Raw genomic sequence first — 23,452 nt, 5'->3', positions numbered from 1 at the left:
ATAGAGGGCTTATACCCCTTCTAGAGCCAGCATGGTTGATGCTGTAGAAGGAGTTGAGTAAGGTCGATTTCCAGAAAAATCCTGTCAGTAAAGTCTTATTTGCAAATGATACACAAACATTTCTGGAGGATAAATTCCTCAAACTCCTAAGTGACCTAAGAATTCAGAAAGTACTGAATTTTCAAACGATGGATTATTTTGTGGTATAACCTCTTGTGGGAATTCTCTAAAGAAAACATAACACAAGGGAATAAGACTTCTCCAAAGGCAGACCAATTGAAAGATGAGAGAATCTACAAATGTGTTGTTCTATCCAAGTCCCTTGGAAAACTCAATGAACTCATTGCTCCTTACTGTCAATGACTCACTTGATCTCCTGGGCCTTGGGAAGCATTTATATATCCAGCTACCTGCTTTGGTCACATAGATGAAGACTGTGCTATTAACCAGCATCTTCATTTACTTCTTGTGATTAAAGAAGTGTCAGCTGGCATAAAGCTTTAACTACTACACTTCTTAGTAAGGAGGGGAAATAATTTTTTTCTGAGGTTTGTGAAAAATAGTGAGGGTGGCACATTTCTAAAATCATTAAATGTCAGATTGTGTTTCCACTTCTTTGCTTTGGACATAAATATTAATAAATAGCAAGAATTATTTAACAGCGATAGATGCTCAGATTCTTTAGAAATGTATTTTGTTGATATGTGTACTCTTCCAAGCCTTAAAAGAATAACAGTTTGCTGCAGTACTGATCTATCTTAGCAGAGACACTAAGGGGCAGAGGGAAGAGAGCTGCAGAAAAAGATGAGAAAAATAGTACAATTCTTAAAGTTTAATTTGTCTTTCAGCATGCAGAGGTCACTATTTCAATGACAGATAATCATATCATATAATTGTAATTTTGTCATCCAGTGTGGCAAACTGTTATCCAAATTGATAGTGTTACTCATATCAAAGTAATGCTTTCTTTATATTTCTTTACAAAGTTGAATTATGTGTATTTAAACATTTCATCGACCATGAAGAACAAGCCTAGAGATTGGAGTACAAATTATTCTTTGAGCCTATTGACAGGATGAAGGCTCAATCATTTTTTTATCCTCTAAGGATATACAAAAAGAGATATATTGGTTTGTTTGAAGATGTTGAGTTAAAATATCTGCCACTAATTCATTAAATGAAGAGACACTATTATAAAAAGAGTTAACAAAAATGTTTAATATTCAGGAGAGTTTGATAGGCTAAAAGGTCACAGGAGCTATAAGCATTCCATTTCTTCTATTTGATTGATTCATTGAGAGAAATGTAACAGAGGAGAGAGTGAAGGACCAGAGGTGGAAGAAATCTCATCAGAATTCCCGAGAACAGGTAGGGAAATAGTTCTGGATTAAGGGTCAGGAATTCTCATTTTTACCCCCAGTACTGTATTTAGCTATATAGTATGCAAATCAGCTTCATTTCCAAGTTCCTGTCCCCTCATCTATACAAGGGACCGGTACTCCTACTTCTCCCTATGTCTTGTAGTACTTGGTGGTATTCAAATAAGAATGGATGAATTAAAAAAGCTTTGGACCAAAGGATCATTCCAGGGTAAGACCATAACCAGTTAGTGAAATAACCAGTGAAGAATAACAGAAATCACTTATTAATTTATTCATGGAACACAATAGAATGGAAATGATTCTTTTTACATTACTATAGTGTAGTACTGCAAGAAATGCACACACAAATGACTGAAAAATTCACAAAGCTAAGAGTATATCTTTAGAACCACTGCCCTGAGAACATAATGAAATAGTCTGTATGTGTGTGTATGTGTGTGTCTATACCTGCTCTAAATTTCCACTAAATTTGAATTCTCTGGATGGGTTCCCACACAGACACGATATCCTATTACCTCCTTATTTTCAAGATTTAAAATGAATCGTAAAATCGGCCTGCTCCATTTCGAACACACACATCCAAGTGAGAACTGAATAAATGCAAACAGTAGTTTAGAAATATCAGTCATGTTTTAGACTCATGAGTTGACCTCCTTTTTTTATTGTCTGGGGATGCATAGTGGGACATCCTTACAGAGTTGCTGCTTGGAGACAAGTGACAATTGATTCTGACTGCTGAGGCTGCTCAAGCCACAGGGAAAAGCAGTCACTGTAAAAAATCAGCCAATTTCTTAGTTCTTGTTCAGGGAAAGGAACAGCTTGCCTTCTAAAAGCTTCCTGAATCAGAGCACTTTCTTGATTAACCCACTCACGACCTGCCAAGACACCAGCTGTTGAGAAAAACTTGATGTTCCGAATTGGGATTTTGGTTGTAAGCTAAACTCAGAGCATTCTCAGAGGCCAGCACAGTTCTGAAAGAGAATTAGAATGAAAAGTTGTCTTATTAGCATGTATCCCCATGGAGTGAGTAGGATATTAGTCTTTTGTTTTTATTCTGTATCATCAGCAACTGAAAGAGTACTTGAGACACGGCAGATGCTTAGTAAATATTTTTTTAATTGAGTGAATGAATACATGGCTGTGAAAAAGGCAAAGAAAGCAACTCACAGAGTGGCATCACCAGCCAGAAGAGTATCAAATCAGGAATCAAAAGACTTAATTGCAGAGCATCAGGTTTGGTGCTAAGTTGGTTGGTCATTTCCTGTTTCTACACTATTTTCACCATCTTTACAAAGGGAGGGTTGTTCTGAGATCAAGTCAGCTAGAATATACATGGTTCCGATCAAGATTGCTTCCATCTCCACTTATCCCAATATAAGATGCAAATTCTTCTCAGACAAAATGTAGACATTGAAATTCCTGTGCATATTTAACTAAGTAAGACTTGCTGTCCGACATTGCTTGGCTGAAAGATGTGATGGAACACACTCGAATTAGTGTGTGTAGATAGTGCATGAGTCCTGCTCTCTCCTCACTGGCAAGCATAAGCGGAACATTTCTTGCCCAGCCTCTACTTTCTGTTATAAAGTCTTCGGCATATAACTCCAGCCCCACCAGTTTACTGCATTTTATGGTATTTTGCTTCAGGCAAGTTCATCTCTCCATGCTCCCCAAAATGCTATTTATACTCTGGTAGCTGAGCATTTTCTTGAGGTGTTCATCTGTCCTCGCTTCCTGCCTTTGTCCTTTCCTCCCTCTCCCTTCTCAATCCTGAAAAAGGACAGGGATATCTAAAATATTAAATACAGAAAAAAAGATTAAATAGAGAATAGATGAGTAAGAAAAACAAGAACCCTGAAGTCCTAACTCTCAGGCTTCCACAAGATACGTTTCCATCACCAAAATCCTTGCTAAGCCCTCCCCCAATTTCCACGTGACTTTTCACTCTTTCACTTTGTCTCCCTCTCCTACTCAAATATTTGGTCTGCAAATCCATGCAGGTGCTTAGCAGTCCCTTTTCCCCAGCTTCTCTGCTGCAGTGGTGATCCTTGGTCTCTCTTCTCCTTTATATGTTTCCTTGAAATTCTTTCACTCTCAGGAATTTTCTCCCCTTTCTATATTGGGATGAGAATTTTTGGAAGGCAAGGATAAAGTAAGAATGTATTCAATTGCAAATAACATAAAACTGATTGCTGGTAATTCCAATAAAAAGTGGTTTGTTTTCTCACATATCAGGGAGTCCTTAAGTAAGTGACTACTTACACTCACATGACTTCGGGGACTCTGGTTCTAGCTTTCTGTTTTACCATTTTTAGTGTATTTTTAGTTTTCATCATTTTTTTTGTGTGTCCCAATGATGCCAGAAGTACAATAAATGCTCTAGACCTGACATCCAAAATGCTGGAAGAAGCACAGGGTCCCTCTCTCTCTCACCTCCTCTATCCCCATAGCCCCCCCAATTATAGTTTTTCAGAACTATCCCCAGAAAATTTATGACTGTTTCATGAGTAACAAGGTCATTCCTATTTAGAAAAGAGGCTGGAGATTTCAAAACAGAATTGGTCCTTTTGATGGTGATCAATGATGAGTGTTGCTTGGGAATGGCCAGCTGACCTCCCTTAACACCAGGTATCTGTCAGTAAAGAAAGACGGGGTAATGGAGAGTCCAACAGTCTTATCCAAAATAACCTTACCAGTTGATCTCCCTCTTCCCTTCATTACATATTCTTCCACTGATGCCCACCACCCCCAGATGTGAAACAATCCATGTGAGATTAAAGTTCTCCCATAAAGCCTTTGGTGATTCCTCTAACAAGATAATAACATTTGTCCTCCTCTTCTCTCTATTTGAAAAAGAATGTTGCATTATCAATTAGCATGAAGGTTAGGAATATAAAAATCTTAGTACTTCTCTGCCATTAAATATATGATCTGGGGTAAGTTACTGAACTTCAGAATACCTCCATTTCCTCCAGTCTAAATGGGGATGTTAGCATATGTACCTCTAGGGTTGTATGACCATGGACTCCATCAGTGATGTAAAGCACTTGGAATGGTATCTGACATATAGAATCCAGTGATTGCCAACTCTTCTACTATGATTAATATTATCACTGTTAAACCCTCTGGACTTTAGTTTCCCCCCTCATATTGGGGAATTAGATGAGGTTATTTCTCAGGCTCCTTTTGCTTTCATATATTATTCCTTTTAAAAAACCTAGAGAGCCTTTCACATAAGAGTCTCAATAAATATTTTCTAAATTGAATTGGCAGTTCTAAATAATAGAGCAAATCATCAATAGAACTGTATCATGTATAACCCCGACAGGATTGAGCTGCAAATGCTAAACGGTTTCCTATTGCTTTTGCTTATTAGATGGAAAAGTATCCACTCTCATTTGAGAGAGAAAAGTATTTTTAATGGAAACAATTTGTGATCTAACTCCTGACATTCTTCTTGCTGTTACAGATTACTAGCTACCATGGGCAGACAGAGAACTGACCAGTTTTCAGCTTCAAATTGAGAAGCAGATTGATTTCTGGGACTCTGAAATTCTTTCCATTACCTCCATAGCTTGTATCTCCCCCCTCAAGCCACTGAGAATGGGCTTTCTTAGATACAGCTGACATGTCATGAATGGCGTTACCCTGTCTGTGACATGCCTCTTCATTTGGAACATTTATGATGATACTGTTCAGTTTTTTCTATATATTACACCCCACAGAAGTGAAAATTAATTTGGCAGTTGCAATGCCAACCTGCACCATAAAACTCCAGTTGGTTTCCATGTGCAAATGAAATGCCCTCAAAAGTGATATGCTTAAGCTCTTGACATTGAACAAGTTATTTTTCTTGATATAGGTTGCTTGTACACAGGGGTGACCAAATTGCATCAGAGATGTAACAGCAGGCAGGCTGAATCCATTGTGAGGGTCTAAGCTGAAACACAAACCATAGAGAGAAAGTTAGTGTTCAATAGGGCAGCGGTTTAGGATGAAAAGATGGTTACAGGTCAGAGGAGACTGTAGTGTGCGGTGTCACCACCATTGTTGAAAAATAAGCTAACTGCTATCAGGACACCTCAACTGTGTGGGCGTGTTTGTGCATCTGTGTGGACCATTCCATACCTTGCTGGAATAGAAATAAGACTTGCATTATTTTCTCACACAGACACATTTCTACTGTGATACACTTTGGGTTGAATGCTTGAGGCAAAGTCATCTATGTACAACATATGTAAATTTTTCAACCTACCACTTTCTCTTAGGAACCTGAAGCAAATGAAATGACCGTCCTTCCGGGAGACACCACTCAAGACTTCCAAGAGCAGAAGATCAAAGCAGTTTGTTTATCTCTTATCCTTTGTTTTCCAATCTTCTCTCTCTCTCTCTCTCTTTCTTTTTTTAAGATTTTAGCTTTATGAAGATGTTCATTCCCATTAACATGTTAATAGCCAGTTTCTCTCTTCTGTTGAGTTGTTTGATTTTGCACACCTGTGGACTGTTCTCTGTGAGAGGGGGCGAGAAACTCATTTCTGCAATCATAAAACTCCATGCATGGATTCCTCCAGTGTGCACTGGGTGGGCCCTAAATCTGTGAGTGCAGACCGCCCCTCCACTAATCACATCGCCAAATGGAGTTTGCTCTAATTTGCTTAATCACTCAGCTGTAATTGAATCCTGATGGGAAGCTGGGTTTCCATCCAGAATTATTCCCCGTCTCCTGCCGAGAAGGTGGTAAAGTAGCCATTTCGTCTCCCCAGCAGTCCCAGGACAGTTTGCAGATGGTTTCATTCCTCCATACTCCATGTTGTTTTCCTAGAGTTGGAGGAGTTATGGCATGGAGGCTGTAGTCCCTATTCCCAGGGATATTTCTCCTGTTGTTGTCTCTTTGTATCATTGTAAACCTTATAACAAAGCATAGTGATCCATCTCTTCCTTCCTTCTCCCTATCTCACCCTCCTAAGAGTCTTTTAAAAAGTTTAACTGGAATGTGTGTACAAGTATGCTACTTCTGAATGAGCTGGCTACAACCAATTTGGAGTGCCCAAGCAAATGCTTCTCAAAATCTGCTTCTCTAGCCACCTGCAGCCATATCACCTAGAACAGTGGTCTTGGAGTGTGGTGCCCAGACCAGCAGTACCAGAATCACTTGGGAAGTTGTTTGAAATGCAAATTCACAAACCTTACCAAACCCACTGAACGAGAATCTCTTGAAGTGGGGCCAGAAATGGGTGTTTTAACAAGTCCTCTAGGTAAACTAATGCCTAAGAATCACTGACCTCGAGATCTTGCTAAAAACTCAAATTCCTGGGCCTGCTCCACTACTTACTAAATAAGTGTTCATGGGAGGTAAGACCTGGGCAGGGATGTGGGGAGTTAGGTAGAGTGCATAAGTAGATGATAGACAGTTAGATAACTAGATAACTATACACACACACACACACACACACACACACACACATAGACATTTTTTTAAAATCTAGATGTATAAAGGAGTTGCAAAGATAGAATTCCCCTATACCCAAGTTAGCCCAAATGTTAATATCTAAAATAGCCAGTGTACAATGTCTCAATGTATACATGTCTCAATGGAAAAATACTACTACCTCAAGTACAGATTTTATTCAGATGCTGCTAGCTTTTACACAAATGTCTTTCTGTCCCAGGCTCCAATCTACTTTTCAGTTCTCAGTCTTTTATTTCATGATCTTCAGAGTTTTTGAAGAACACAGGTCAGGTGTTTTGCAGTGTCCTTCAGTTTGGATTTTTATGATATTTTATCATGATTAGATGATGGTTAGAGATTTGGGGGAAGAATAAAACACAAACGGAGTGCCCTTATCATCACATCATATCAGGCAGGACAACCAACGTGACTTAATAGTAGTGATATTAACTTAGTGACCCAGTTACAGCAGTGTCTGCCAGGTGTCTCTACACCTAAGTTACTCTTTTTCCTTTTATATATTCTTTAGAAGCAAATCACCAAGCATGGATTTAACTTAAAGGTAGATAACTTAATCTCAACCTCTTTGAAGGAAGAGTATCAAAGAAGTTGTAGGCATATGTTAAAACCACCAAAGTAATTAATAAATATTTTGGGAGAAATAACTTTTAAGCCATATAAATGTTCAGTGTCTCCTGAAGCTATATAAATGTCACTGTTTCCCACACTAATGTTAGCATGGATCGGTGGCTCTTATGAGCAGCAATTATTACTATCATGTTCTAATGGTGATATTTCATTTTTCTCTTTCCTTCTACATTTATTATTTGGAGTTCTGTACAGAAAATTAATTACTTCTCTCATTAATTTAGTCTTTTGTTTCAGTATGGGTTCATAAGTATGTATAGTATTCTTTGGATAATCATTTAATACCATCATTACTTATTTTGTTGTTCATATGGTTCTAACTTTATTCACTGGACACACATTTAGGTGGCTTCTGTATCCTGTTGACATGCCCCTTCGTGTACTTCTGACTTCCTGACACTGCAGGCTTGTCTTGTATATGCCTGGCCCCAGGCATAGAATCAGCCATTTCTTCAAAGAGAACTGATTCTTTTTTGTTGAAAGATGGTATTTTGAAACTAACACCTGGGTAGTAGGAGTCCTGGTTGCTCTGGGGTGTCATTGTTTTTAGGCTCCCTCAGCGGATAGTGTGTAGTAACCCATGCATACAAGCATCCTTCTAAAATGTGACTTTATACTGATATTTCTGACCCTTTCTGGCACCACATGATTCATTCTAGCCTTATTTTTCTGCTTACTCATAAATTATTTGAAGGTGAGAATCTTGGTTCCCATTATCTACAATTTATTTGCTGTTTTGTTCAACTCAAGTATGGAAAGCAGTTCGAGAATTGCTAACTCACATTACTTTGAAAAATATACAAATCAGAGTACCGTTTTATGTTCAGTTCTTTTAGTCTCTAACTTTAGAGTTTCCTGGCAAAACACAATTTTAAAAATTACTTAGGTCAACTTATTTTCTACTCATCTCCATCAGTAAAATTTACTCATACATTAATAATACAGTTAGATTCATTTATCACAGTCTGCATTATATTCTAGGATCCCCTGACAATCTGGTTGATTTTTTTAAGTTTTGCTTACAGTAAGTCCAGGGTGGCATGTTGTTCTTAAGGTTTTGACAAGCGTGTGGAGTCATGTTTCTACTACCAGAGTACCATACAGAACATTTCCATCACTTCCAAATTTCCCTGTGGAGTCCTTTTGTATTCAACCCCTCCTCTGAATCCCTAGCATCCATGGATCTATTTTCCACCCCTGAAGTCCTGCTTTCTCTAGAATGTTGTATGAACAGAATTATACAATATATAGTCTTTTTGGTTGGGCTTCTTTGACTTAGCAAAATGCTTTTAAAATTTATTCATGCTCATCCACAAATCAGCAGTTCCTTTTTGTTGCTGAGTAGGATTCAGCTATATGCATGTACAATTTGTTTATCTATTCACCTGTTGACAGATGTCTTAGTTGTTTCCAGTTTTAGTGATTATGAATAAAGTTGCTCTAAACATTTGTGTGCACATTTGTGTGAGCACAAGCTTTCAGTTCATCTGGATAAATACCTAGGATTGGAACTGACTGGCTGCTTGTTATGTTTTCTCTATATTTAACTTTGAGCGCCAGACTGGTTTCCAAAGTGGCTGTATTGTTCTGTATTCCTCCCAGCAATGAGCAGAGATTCCTAATGCTCCACATCTTCTCTAGATTTTGATATTACTGGTTTTTGAAAAGCTGTTTTAATAGCTATTGTAGTGATATAACTTTGTGGTTTTAATTAACATTTCCCTAATGACTGATGTTGAGCATTTTTTCCTGTGCTTATTTGACATCTGTTTTTCTCTGTCTATTCAGATGTTTTGCCCATTTCTTTTCTTTTTTTATTGCTGAGTTTCAAATCTTTATATATTGTAGGTACAAGTCTTCTATTAGACATTTGGTTATCCCCAGTCCTTGGCTTGTACTTTTATTTTCTTAATGCTATCTTTCATAGAACGAAAGTTTTAATTTGCATAAAATTTGATTTATTAATTTTTTCTTTATGTTTTGGGCTTTTTTTAAACAGATTTTATTTATTCATGCGAGACATAGAGAGACAGGCAGAGACATAGACAGAGGGAGAAGCAGGCTCCATGCAGGGAGCCCTGATGTAGAACTCGGTTGCTGAACCCTGGGATCACGCCCTGAGCCCAAGGCAGACCACTGAGCCACCCAGGCGTTCTTGTTTTGGGCTTTTGATCTTATATCCAAAAACTCTTTGCAAAACCTAAAGCCAGTAAGATTTCCCTTTGTCTCCATCTAAATGTTTTTTAGTTTCTTATTTTAGACTTAGGTCTATTGATCCATTTGAAGTTAATTTTTACATGCAGTATGAGGTATATGTCAAGATTCATTATTTCTATGTATAAATATCCATTTGTTTCAGCATCGTTTGTTGAAAACTCTAGCCTGTCTCTGCTTATTGCCTTTGCACCTTTGCCAACCATCAGTTGGCTATATTTGTATTGGCCTATTTCTGGACCTCTTTTCTGTTCCATTGATCTAAGTGTCTATTTTTTTCCAATCCCACACTGTCTTGACTACTGCAGTTTGGGGTAAGTCTTGAATAGTAGTAAGTCTTGAATTTAGGTAGTTCAAGTTCACCAATGTTGTTTCTCTTACTCAATTATTTTGACTAGTCTAGTTCTTTTGACTTTTGGTACAAGTATTAGAATTAGCTAGTGATACAGATTTCAAAAGGCTTTCTGAGATTTTGATTGAGATTGCACGGAATCTATATATGAAATTGGGGAGAGTTTATTTATTTGGGGGGTATTTACATGATTAAAAAATTCTTTCAGCCATGTTTTATAATTTTTAGAATATAGCTCCTATACATATTTTGTGAGATTTATAAATAAGGACCACATTTTTGGTGAATTTATTGCTGGCATTATTTTAATTTAAAATTCCAGTTCATTGTGACTTGTAGATATATGATTGACCTTTGTGTTTTGAGTTTATATCCCACAATTTTTCTTAACTCTCCTTTTAGTTCTAGAATATTCTATATAGACAATCACATCATCTGCAAATAGAGACTTTTTTTTTCTTTTGCCAACTGTTGGCCTTTTGTTTCTTTTCTTTTCTTTTTTTGCTCTTTATTCCTCTGACAAGGACATCCAGTACAATGTTGAATTGGAGTTTTAAGAGAGGACAAAATTGCCTTGTCATTTCTTACTATTAAGTGTGATGCTTATTGTAGGCTTTTTGTAGATGCCTGTTATTAGGCTTAGAAAGGTCTTATCTAATCCTAGTTTATAGTGTTTATCATGAATGTTTATTGAATTTTGTTTAGTGCCTTTTTCCACATGTATAAAGATGATCACATGACTTTGTTGTTTAATTTGATCATATATAAATTATAATGATTGATTTTCAAATAATAAATAAGCTTTGCTTTCCTTACATGAAATCCACTTGATTATAATGTATTACTATTTCATATATATTGCTAGATTTATTTTGTTAGTATTTTTTAGGAGTTTTGCAAGGATGTTCATAAATGATACTGGTCTTTTTAAAAATAATATCTTCATCTGATTTGGGCATTAGGTTAATATTAACCTTATGAAATGAATTACTTTCTCTCCTTTTCTATTTTCAGTAAAAGATTATATATAGATCATATTTTATTTCTTCCTTAACTGTTTGGTAGAATTTATCAGTGAAACCTCGATCTTTCTTTTTTTGGAAGTGTGTATGTGTGTGTGTGTGTGTGTGTGTGTACGAATTTGATATCTTTGATATATAAAACTATTCAGATTATCTACTCTGCCCTCAGTTTGGATAGTTTGTGTCTTTCAAGGGATTCACTCATTTAATTTAAGTTGCTGAGTTTATTGGCATAAAATTTTTTATAATATTTCCTTACTACCTTTTGCTATCTGTGGGGTCTATCAATATGATTAGCCCCTCTTAATTCTGATATGACCATTTGTGATTTCTTTCTTTTTGGTCAGCTTTGCCTAGAGATTTATCAATTTTATTAATCTTTTCAAAGAAGCAACTTTTGATATTATTGATTTTTTCTCATATTTTCTGATTTCAGGTTCATTGATTTTGCTCTTTTATTATGTCTCTCTGCTTTTTTGCAAGGATGGTTAGTTAGCTCTTTTCTACCTTCTTTCTTAAATAGTGGCTTAGGTTGCCATTTTGGCTATTCCCTCTTTTCTAACATAAGTGATGATTACATATTTCCTGCCAAATACCACTTTAGAGGATGCCTGGGTGGCTCAGTGGTTGAGCATCTGCCTTTGGCTCAGGTCTTGATCCTGGGGTCCTGCATCAGGCTCCCCATAGGAAGTCTGCATCTTCCTCTGCATATGTCTTGGCCTCTCGTGGATAAATAAATAAAATCTTTAAAAATAATAATAAATATCATGTTAGTCATAATCTATACATTTTGATGTGTTCCACTTTCATTTTCATTTAGTTTAAAGTATTTTAGAATTTCCCTTGACACTTCCTCTTTGACCCATGGGTTATTTAGAAATATGTTTTTAAATTTCTAAGTGTTATTGATTTCTAGTTTGATTCTGTTAGGCATGATAATGTACTTTGTACAGTTTCTATGCACTTAAATTTGTTATTTTTTTAATGGCCAAGAATATGAACTGGCTTAATGAATGTTCCATTTACACTTGAAGAGAATGTGTGCTGTTCTATTGTCCTGTGGATTGTTCTATAAATGTCAATTAGGTCAAGTTGGTGATAATGTGATTGAAACTCTACATTTTGAAAAAGGATCATCAGTGATTTTATGTACACTGAAAATTAAGAGCCACTTATAGAGAGATTACACTGGTTGGGATAAAAGTGTAATGGAGCTCAACTTTGGAATAAAGTTGATATTTTTTCTGTTTGTGGAAGCCTTGTACCCTTCACCCAATTGTCAGGCTCAAGGTATAAGCTTGATAATAGCTGTTTCCCAAGCACATTACAAGAACAAGCTTATCCTTTTTTCTTGGCCTCTATGTCTTCTGCCCATTGGATGGCCTTTGTTGCCTTTCCTATAAATGTTCTCTCTACCCCTTTCACCTACACCAGCCTTTCTTAAAGTGTGTTATATAAAATACCAGATCCAGAGGCTACTATGAAGCAAGAGGTAAGATAGTGAGGAGTGTATCAGTTGCTTAGTAAACTGCTGCATATTTTCCTGTCTTGAAATGCATAATGAGAATTAATATCATCACAGCTCTGACAAGTCTGGAGTCACAAATCTATTTTTTCTATTTAATCCCCATCCCTTCTAGCAAAAAAAAAAAATGTGTATTACTAACTATCTTTTAAAGTTTTTAAGATGGAATAACATACATAAAACATATTTGAGAGTTGGGCACGAGTATGAGGTTATTGCTGTGATTTATAGTAGTTGGTGTTCTTGCTGTTGTTTTGTTTTCAGATTTATTCCATTGGTTCTGACCTTTAAAAGTTGGGATGGATATGAAGTTGAAAAGAATCCTGGGAATGCAAATACCAGAAAAGCCACAGAAATTAACCTGAGCTTTATGTGTTTTAATATGTTTTACTGTAGATTATTGATTGCAGTTTTCTTATTATTATTATATTATTATTGATTGCATTCATTTTAAAGACCTTATCCCACCCAATTTGTGAACCTGTCTACCTCCCCAGGATCAGTATCATTGGTGTTCTGGGCATCATTAGCCATTTACAAGTGCAGTGCTAAGAAAATCAGGTTGTGCAATGTCATGGAAGATGCACCAAGTATGAACAACAGTTTAGGACTTAGCATAATGTCTTAAGCCTTTCTCATTCAGGGATATCACCAAGGAAGTGCTGTGCACTCAGAATTCAAAATTCCACCCTCTCTAGCTACTCACCCTGGTTCCTTTGGTATCTCTGAGGGAACTTTATTGACACTCTTCTTTCTTTCTTAAACAGGTGGGCTCTGCATTGCGCAGTCTGTGAGAATCCCCCAAGAGCGCAAAGACAGAACCATTGACTTTGATAGAATTATCAAACAGCTCCTGGACACCCCGAACTCCAGGGCCGTCGTGATTTTTGCCAACGATGAGGATATAAAGTAAGGATAACTGGTAAAATTCATTAATATGCATGCTGCAACTCTAGGAGATCAGAAAGATCAGGATACCTGCAGAGAGGGGAAAAGAAAGCACAGAAGCAAATCTATAATTACATAGTGGCAAAGTCTGTACATGCTTTCTCCCCTACATGACTAGTTATAGCGAACCATGGAAGCAGCGCTGTGTTGCTGTCATGTCTTCCCCTTCTATTAGCAAAATAAATGTATTCAATTACTTGTAAAAAGAGAAAACCACTAGACCTTTTAAAGGTTCTTTTATTAAAAATATATCCAAGTGTAACAGACTTTTATCCAAAGAATGGTTCCTCCTAATGTAAAAGAAAAAAAAATTCATACAATTCTGGCTGTATTGCTACCGCTTTAGTCTCAGTATATTCCAAACCAAGCTTGTCTACCAATATGCCTCTAATCCCTTTCTTCTTCTCCTGTCTTACCTTGATCCTCCTTGGAGTAAAAAATCCAGTAGGAATCTTAACTTCTTATTTTTCCTCATTCCTTGCATTCTTGGCCAAACTATATAGAGTTAACCTTTGTTTCTAGAACATAATATGCCCAAAATGAGTTTCTAAGACACAAATGTGTCCTGATTTCTTCTCTGACCACTACCACTTTGCTCCAGAATAATTATTTATTTAGAATATATAGTAATTATACCTGCTTAAAAAAACTATTTAAAGTATCTAGGTTTATAAAAAAAAAAAAGTTCCATTCATCCTGCCCTTAGCTAACAAGTTCTCCTCTTCAGATGCAATGGCTAATGACCAGTTTCTTAAATACTCTTCTAGAGACAGTCTGCATACTTTTGTACAATGGTGGCATACTGTGTGTACAGCTTGTTCCATTCCCTGCTAGCCTTTGCTTACCATTTTATCATGGATGTCTATGAATGTCAGTACCTATCTCTTCAGTCTTTTTAATAACTGTGCAGAATTTTATATCTGTGCTGTCATTTATCTAAACGCTCCCTTATTGACATCTGATTACACACTTTTGCAGTTATAAATAACACTGCAATAAACTTCCTTTTCCACAAATCTGTGCACGCAAATATATAGAAATATAAATATTAATATAAACATATTATGCAACAGGTGGATACATATTAATATAGCACAAATATATAATAGTATGCAATTATATTATTTTATAAATTTACCTTTCAAGTGTTTTTAACATAAATTCCTGGAAAAGAAGTTTCCAGGACGAGATATGTCCCAATATGATTATTGTTTTCCAAATAGATTGTGCTTGTTAACATCTCCATTGATGTGAAAGAGCTGTATGGGGTTTTTTAGTCCTTGTTTTAGATAAAATATATCACTTAATTTGAAGGTGAGTCTCCTTTATTAAGAAAAGCTTAAGGGCCTGGGCCATTATTACACCCTGCTTGGAATACTGTGCTGTCATCATCATGAGCCTCCCAGTTTTCTCTCCCCTCTACCTGCACTCTGAATGCTGCCTTTGAGTCCATCCATCATTTTCCCAATAGTCAACTCTGATCACGGTGGCAGGACTATTAAACAGAAAGCATATGAAACCTGACATTGAGATACCTGAAGTGTTTCCCTAATGACTATTGTGTCACCTTGGGAAGTTGCCCCACTGTTGCCCCCTTTCTGCTTCCCAACTCCCAGGCCTTGGTCCTCCCATCAATAAAATGAAAATCCTTCTTGAGCTCTTTTTGTGGTTATCCACCCTCGTCCTTCCTTTCTAGTCTTATTTCATTCTCTGCTCCTTTATCCTTTGTTTCCTCACTCCCTGGTCTTTGTGTGTTCTCATGCGCCTGAAATGCTTTTCCTTCCTTGCTTTTTCATTCCCATGCCATCTTTAGCGTGGTCTTCTGAGGGAAGATATCTCTAAACATTGCAGCATTGGCAATTTCTTCTTCATAGTTGAGGTCAATGATGTTATTATACATTGCTTGATGATTTGATTAGTCCACATTCTCCACTAATCTATCAGCATCACCGGGGCAGAGGTGATGCCTCATTTGACTTCCTTTTGTATCCTCCATCCCTATTGCGGTATTTTGTATAGAGGAAATGCTCAAGGAACAGTGCCAAATAAATGAATGATTAAAATCACTATGCCAATTCACACTATTTAATAATTCAAATATAAGCTTCTCTGTCTGGGGAAGCCCTGGTAGCTTAGCGGTTTAGCGCCGCCTTCAGCCCAGGGTGTGATCCCAGGGACCCTGGATTGAGTCCCACGTGGGGCTCCTTGCATAGAGCCTGCTTCTCCCTCTGTCTGTGTCTCTGCCTCTCTCTCTCTCTCTCTCTCTGTATCTCTCATGAATAAATAAATAAAAATCTATAAAAAAAATAAGCTTCTCTGTCTGGACTTCAGAATGCTTTTAAGTGTGTTCCTAATTTAACATGTAGACCTCACCTCCGCTTACCCCTTCTATATGCAAAATGCATGGCTCTGGTCCTCCAGCACTCCTGGTTGCTCCTCCTAATGGCCTTTATTCATAGTGTCTTTTTCTCTCCTTCTCTATTTGCTGAAATTATCTGTTTTTCAAAGTTTATCTCAAACATGCCCTTCTTGATGAAACTTTCTGGTCACCCCTTTAATGTATTATTTATCTCCTTAAAAATACTTGAGTATTGCTCTTAAGGCATGTTTCTTCTACACTTTGTGTTGTAGTTATTTTAAAAATTGTGTTTTAATACTATTACTCTTGGTGGGTTTTTTTTTTTTTTTGGCTTATCTCTTATTCATCTTTGTTGATATCTTTCCTAATTGTCCCATAAATGTTTTTATACATATTTTCCAAATACATAATACATTGATAAAATGTGGCTTTGGGTTTATTTCTAAATACACTGTACATGTCACATACAACATTACTGCAAATTGCCATGGTGACTAATTCATTATAGTACTCCTGCTTGTAGGTAATGTGAGGTTTTAATTTGAGATGTAAAAATGCATACAGTTTGCTCAATAACTAGGCTCATTCTTTTTGCTTTGGGGTTTGTTTGTGTGCTGAATATTATTGTATACTGTGATTCATAGCAGTGATAGCAGGAGTAGTTCTTTAACATAATAATAAAATTTAGGTGCATATAGAAGTTTCTTCCAAAACATGATCTTAAATACACTGATATCTGAAGAGTACCCTTAACTCACAATATGATGTTATTTCTTTCTTCAGAAGATTTACACTGTAAATGGGAAATTTTGAGATTTCTTAGAACATTAACTTCAAATACTTTGTCAGAGAATGGCAATGAGAAAACAGTAATACCTAGATTTTAAAGCTAAAATAAATGAAAAGTAAGTCATGGGTACCAATAATTTGGATTTTAGACAAGAGTGGATCCTTTTTCTGGAACACTTTATTCTGATTATAAAAATAATACATGACTAATATAAGTCCACTGGAAAAGGTGGAAAAGTTTTTTGTGGTTGTTACTCTTTATTGAAGGAAGTCCTTAAGTTTTCTTTGTCCCTTGATTATCTAGAAAAAATAAAGGTTTGAGAGACTTGTCTAGAAAAAAAAAAGGTTAAATGATTTCTTATAAAATTTGCAATTCCAAAACTCAGACGTAGCCTAAAATTCTGGTTTAATGTTTGCCAGCACTTTTTTTCGAAACGTACATAGGTTTTCCTCAAAAGAATCTCCTGGTTTTTATCTCCTGCTTTTTGTAATTCACATGTCACTTTGGATGCCATAAGTTTTTTTTAAATGGTTTAATCTTGTTTATCACAGTTAATAAGCCCACACTTTTACATTTATATTAAAGTGAAAATCTACTTTTTGCATTTATGTAGTTTTGTCTTTTTCCTCTTGTTTTACTTGGCTTCTGCCCACCTTTGCAACCTCTTCAACCTCAGTAGTATCTTCTCAATGAATGATTAGATTAACAATACATGGTGTATTATCCTTATCTTGCTGTGCTTTCAGATGGCCCTATACTTCTAACTGTGTGTATATACACATGCCCAAGCAATGTTTAGCCGACTTTCCTCATATATGAGTTGAACAGTCTTTTGCAGTTCTTTTAATTGATTTTTCTTTTAACAAGTACTTGTGGAAATCTAAGTATATTCTGAATTGCTTTCTAATCCATCCTCTAAATCTTTTTTTTTTAATTTTTATTTATTTATGATAGTCACAGAGAGAGAGAGAGAGAGAGAGAGAGAGAGAGAGGCACAGGCACAGGCAGAGGGAGAAGCGGGCTCCATGCACCGGGAGCCCGACGTGGGATTCGATCCCGGGTCTCCAGGATCGCGCCCTGGGCCAAAGGCAGGCGCTAAACCGCTGCGCCACCCAGGGATCCCCTAATCCATCCTCTACATGCACGGTCATTTGTTCAGACAGTTCCCTATTGTTCTGCATATAGGTTATCTGAAGTCATGAATGTATGTTTTTGGCAGTGTATTTGATCATTTCCTTTGCACAGATGATTAGAAATAGTATCTCTAGGCCAAGAGTATAAGTAATTGATTGTTTATTTTTATTAAAATAATAAATGCACATGTTAAAAAATTAAAGTATGACTGAAAAACTTTGATGCAAGCAGTGGTGTCCTATCCCTTCAGACTTCAGGCTCTTGGTGGACTTGCCAGGATATCCAAGTTGCCATTCCATTAGAGGGTCTCTCTATGTAGGTATATAGAATTATTTTCCTAAGGTGGTCCAGATTTTTCCAGGAAAGCTATTTTCTGCCTAGGGTGACACTCCCTTAGTTTCTAGCATTCTGTAAGCAGAAGTGTAAGTTTCCTAGAGGGCATTACCATTTCAATACTTATTGGTAAATTTAGCTTATCTTCCTCTCCCTCATTTTTAACTCACCATCGCTCACTCATAACTCTCTGCTTTTTGGATGTTTATGATATGCAGAACGTAGTCCTTAAAATTTTATTAGAAAATTACCATTCCATTTTCTGCCTGAAAGAAAAAGAAAGAAACCTGAGTTTTTGCGATTTTATATACAACCTTTCAACCACTTCTCCTTTATTTATCCAAGTACCTATGTGATACTTGGTACCTCCAAGTCTTGAGAAACAAACAAATCACTTTTCCTACGGTATAACCCACCAAAGGAGTTATAGTTGTAGCTTTCTCTCTTCTACAAATGCAGTTACCTCTTATCTATTTCTTCTTTCAAAAATATACTTAATAACTTTACTATGAATAATTAGTTTTCCTTTTGTTTTATTTGCCTTGTTACCCTCGTTATTTATATGCTATTTTTATATATAAGCATGGGCTGTAAAATTTTCAAGTATAACATACTTGTTCATTTTAATAAATAACTTAAGACACTTAATTTAGATTGACATATTGCTTCCCAGGAATTATACATACCACCAGCAGTGAATGTGAGCACTCATTTTTCCAGCCACACACCCAAACTCACAAAACAAATCTTTTGGCCAACATGAGAAGCAAATGTGATATCTTCCCCTAATTGACATTTTCAATCCTTTTAGTCTGTATGAATATGCATCTCTAGTTTACTGGTTTTTTATATTTCTCCTTTTCTCTTTTGACTTTTAATGTTTCTTGCCTATTTTCCTCAAGCTGCTTTGATAATTTTTCTTAGTGATTTATAAAATCTCTTTATATATGCAGGATATAAATCATTTGACATACTTTTTTTTTGGCATTGATAACTTACTTTTTGAGAACTGGTAGCTTGCTTTCCTTCTGCTTCATTCCTAATATATATGTTCAGCAGCTGCTCCTTATCACTAATATAACTTTTCATGTTCTTTTTCACAGGCAGATCCTTGCAGCAGCCAAAAGAGCTGACCAAGTGGGCCATTTTCTTTGGGTCGGCTCAGACAGTTGGGGATCCAAAATCAACCCACTGCACCAGCATGAAGACATTGCAGAAGGAGCCATTACCATTCAGCCCAAGCGAGCAACTGTGGAAGGTATGGGTTTTATCCATTGTAAAATAGGCTAAGGGAGTGGTTTGTGCCATGTGGGATGACTAAATCATGTGTCCCAGTGAGGGCTCAGTGTTTTTACATAATTTCTGCAGTATCATTTCAAACATGTAGCCGTGAAATGCAAATTAGGCCATATACCTGCCCTCTTCTCTTAGTTGATATTCCTCTTTTGAAGAGATCATGTATTTTCATAATAATTAGCATATTTTTTTTCATTATGGTACCAGAGCTCCCTGCAAGAAGTGCATTATCATTAATAAGTGAAATAGTAACACGATCCAAGTGTGCTTAAGTGAACTGTGTTTTCTGAGAGAGTATTTTCCCTTTGCAATTTATCCATTACTTCTACAGCAGGATAACTACAGAGATCCTTTCCCTCGTTACCTTGTGGGGTTTCTTCCAGCCCCCACGATGGCACAGCACACCACTTCTCCCAGGCACCAACATCGCTTTGCCTTTGCTAGCCTCTTTTGTTCTTGTTCTCTGTCTCTTGCCTTCCTAAATTACTGCCCCCTTTCTTTTCCTTTGCCTTCCTTGCTGCTACGAAGATACTTTAAGAGGAAGAAGGAGGAGAGGGTGTTTATTGGCATGCTTCTGATCTAACAAAAGTTGCTGATTACAATTTACGTTCTCTTTTATTTTGAAAAGAAAAGTTATTTCTAAAAGAAGATACTGTAAAGAAAAGGAACTCCTCCGCTGGTATCCTACTTTGTCTTTCTTTTCTGATGGGCCAGGTCTCCAGATTCCCTAAAACATGCTTGCTTTGCACATTAAAAAAGCCTCTTTCCTCTCACTCAAAAGGGGATCAAATATTTGCATTTCTTTCCATTCTGTCTCCACTCCAGTATAATTAGTTATTCTCCCCAGAAGGCTGCATGGTCTATGGAGACCTTTTTAAACATGCCAGGTTGTGGTTCTGTCACAGTTGCCTTTCTATGTTATCTGGGGGAGATAAAGATCCCATGAGTCACCCATGTGTTCCTTGGGAGTCTTTGAATTCATTTCATTCCCCAGTATGTGTCCTGAGAAGATCGCTTATCTTACAACACAGACCAATGCATTTGCAGATGGGTTGCAGAAATAAAAGACAAGGTTTTAACTATTTCCTCTACTTTTTACTTAAAATTTTGAATATCCACTGTGTATCTTGCTCTAAGAGTAGAAAAAAATAAGATAAGGACAAAATCCTTATCTACAAAGCATGCAGAGCTGAGAGGTGTCAAAAATAGCCAATGACTATGTAACATCAGAAACTGTTTAAGTGCAATATGGAATAGATACCCCAGGGCACAAAGGAAACACTGTGGATGTTTCTTTTGGATGGTGAGGGTGTGTTTGGAGGATACATCAGAGAGGAGGTAAAGTAATAACTTAAAGTTCATCAGGCAGCCGATGAGAAGACCATCTTATACTCTCAACTCAGAGGATGGGAATAGAAGAGTGAAGGGCACATTGGGGTAACAGTAAATAATTCATTCTGCATAATAGCCCTGCATTATGATTCTGAAATTCTTACAGTTCTTTGAAAATGTTCCCATTTATAGCATGTTGGGAGAACTCTTTTCTCTCCTGGAGTTCCAGTCACTACACCACTGGCCCGACTGACTCCTGTCTGCTCTTTAGGTCTCTGCTTAGATACTAATTTTCCCTGGAAGCTATATGTGACCATTCAACCCCAGCCCAGTTTGCATTAGAAGCCCTTTATATTGCTTCTGCAGTGTCCTACATGACCTCTACCATTGTAGCACCTCTTTACTTGTGTCTGTCTGAAAACATATCTGTTATGAACCCCCTGCATGTATCCTTAGCACCTAGAACTTGGCCTACACGTGTCCGGTCCTCAAACAGATTGTTAAGTGGTTGGACGCTAGGATGGATAGAGGAGTCACAGACTACCTGAGGTCCTGGCACAAAATACGGCAGCAAAATGGGTCTGGGTTGGATTCTGAAGGGTCTTGAAATTACACTAAGGAACATGTTCTTTATTCTGAAAGTTTGAGCAGCAGCTGAAAAGTGGAATGTGATCAAAGTGGGTTAGAAAGTTCACTCAGGTGACTTTATGGAGAGGTGAAATGTTAGATTTGGGTGAGAGCCAAAGAAAGCAAGAAAAGACTGGGGTCCTTTTTCCTTAGCTGTATATGCCACATAGACATAGATGCCCATACTCCATGGGTACTAGCTCCAGTTTGGTGATATTTAAGAAAATATACTAAGTATCTTGAAGTTTTTATAAATTCTTGAAAAAAAAAATTCCTGCTATACATTTATGTATTTAAGGATACATAAAGTTCTTTTTTTTTTTTTTGAATGTACAAAGTTCTTAAATCAGACACAAAACAGGCTCCCTGCATGGAGCCTGCTTCCCCCTCTGCCTGTGTCTCTGCTTCTCTCTCTCTCTCTCTCTGTGTGTGTCTCTCATGTATACTCATGTATAAATAAATAAAATCTTAAAAAAAAAAAAACTCTCCATCCCTAACCAGATAGAAATGAGGATATTTTGGTGGCTGGTGTGTGTGGCTTCTGTCTAACCATACTGTCTATGTGCTTTGCTACAAAGAACAGCCTAGATTTGTTCATGCAGTAGATGAAACATCAAGATTGTGGCTATGCATTTACAGTGACACACTCCTGAAGAAGGGAAAAAAGAAATGCATTCACTTGCACTAAGTTTTCTGAACCAAGCTATGAAATATCACAAATGAAACTAATAATTGAGCATATCCTGCATTGGCAAATAAGTTTTCCTCTGCAGTCTAATTTTTTTTTCTTGCTGATGCATGTTCCATATTGATTTCTACTGCCGTAGAATATCCTCCAATTATTTATAATACTGCTATATCCCTGTATCTTTGTGTTTTATAATGCTGTATGTACAAATATAAACAGGAAAAAGCCAAGCAATAATCAACCTGTTTCATTTCTTTAGATTTATATTTTGAACATGTTCAGCAAAGATCTAAATTTTTGGCTGGTCTTTTCTCTATCTGCATGAATAATTAACAATAAATTGCTTTAGGCCAGATTGCTAGCAAGCACATGGCCTCTGTGAAAGTAGTGCTCATCTTCTTTTATCTTTTATCTGTATCTATTCTCCATTTGTAGAATAAAGGGCCTCCATGTTTGCTAGCCAAGTGTGTTGTTCTTCCCCCTTTCAATTTGGTGATGATAGGAATTGTGCCCGAGAAAGGTCAGCCATGGCCCCGATGGCTGCCCGACATTCACAGGATATCTGGAGAATGTCTCCACAACTTGGCAGCTCTCCTCCAGCTCCTGAGCCAAAATACTTCTGTAATTTTCAGTTTCTCTGAATTGTCTGATGAGCCAAGGGATCCCTGGCATTTTCCTCTCTTCTGTTGTCCCATTAACTAGGATTCTCTGTCATCCTCTCTAGCCCCCAACAAGTCCTTGGAGCAAATAATGCCCACGTTGCCTTCAACTCTTTGCCCTACAAAGTGCTCTGCTTCTCTAGGAATAGGCTGTCCAAGGCATCCTCTAATTATAGTCAACAGGGATCGTGGACCAGCATCTTTTCATCTCTGCTATAATCATTAACATTAGGGAGCTAGTGTAATGAAGGGTGGATTTTCAAAGCTACCTATAATGGCTTTGAATATTGGTGATGTTTTCTAATGGGTCTGTAGAGCAGCTTGGTTCTTGAATTAAATCTGTGTTTATGTAGGAGAGGCAAAAAGTGCTCTGGACCTGGCATTAAAAAGTTGGTTATTTCATGCCTTATTAAGTCAAGATTGAAATGAATTCTTTATTTTTCCTAAAACCAGAGATCAAAGCTATGAAGAGCTGAACTAAAATATTTCTGACTCCTATTTAGATGTGTCCTACTTTAGCCTTCCTTGAGTACCTGGAATGTTTCACACATATCACAAGGTTTTGTAAGGAGAATGGGAGGAAAACGACAAGGAAGAAAGCATTTCCTTAAACCACAGTGCAATTTCTGAGCAATGCACCTACTTTTTAGAAAAAGCTATGACCTGTGTAGTAAGAGCAGTGCAAGTATTGTCT

The 23,452-nt window shown here is 36.9% G+C and overlaps 1 protein-coding gene across 4 annotated transcripts in view; it reads left to right on the top strand.

Annotated features, from left to right (window-relative positions):
- GRM7 (glutamate metabotropic receptor 7) overlaps positions 1 to 23,452 on the top strand; it is an 834,441-nt gene that overhangs the window by 398,510 nt on the left and 412,479 nt on the right. For all 4 annotated transcript variants that reach the window (XM_038565782.1, XM_038565780.1, XM_038565781.1 and 1 more), the window contains exons 3-4: positions 13,360 to 13,501; positions 19,260 to 19,414. In XM_038565782.1, coding sequence (XP_038421710.1) covers positions 13,360 to 13,501; positions 19,260 to 19,414 — 297 coding nt within the window. The remainder of the gene's footprint in view (positions 1 to 13,359; positions 13,502 to 19,259; positions 19,415 to 23,452) is intronic.

Source organism: Canis lupus, chromosome 20 (assembly GCF_011100685.1).
Source record: "Canis lupus familiaris isolate Mischka breed German Shepherd chromosome 20, alternate assembly UU_Cfam_GSD_1.0, whole genome shotgun sequence".
NCBI lineage: Eukaryota > Metazoa > Chordata > Mammalia > Carnivora > Canidae > Canis > Canis lupus.
This window is presented reverse-complemented; position numbering and strand designations above follow the sequence as displayed.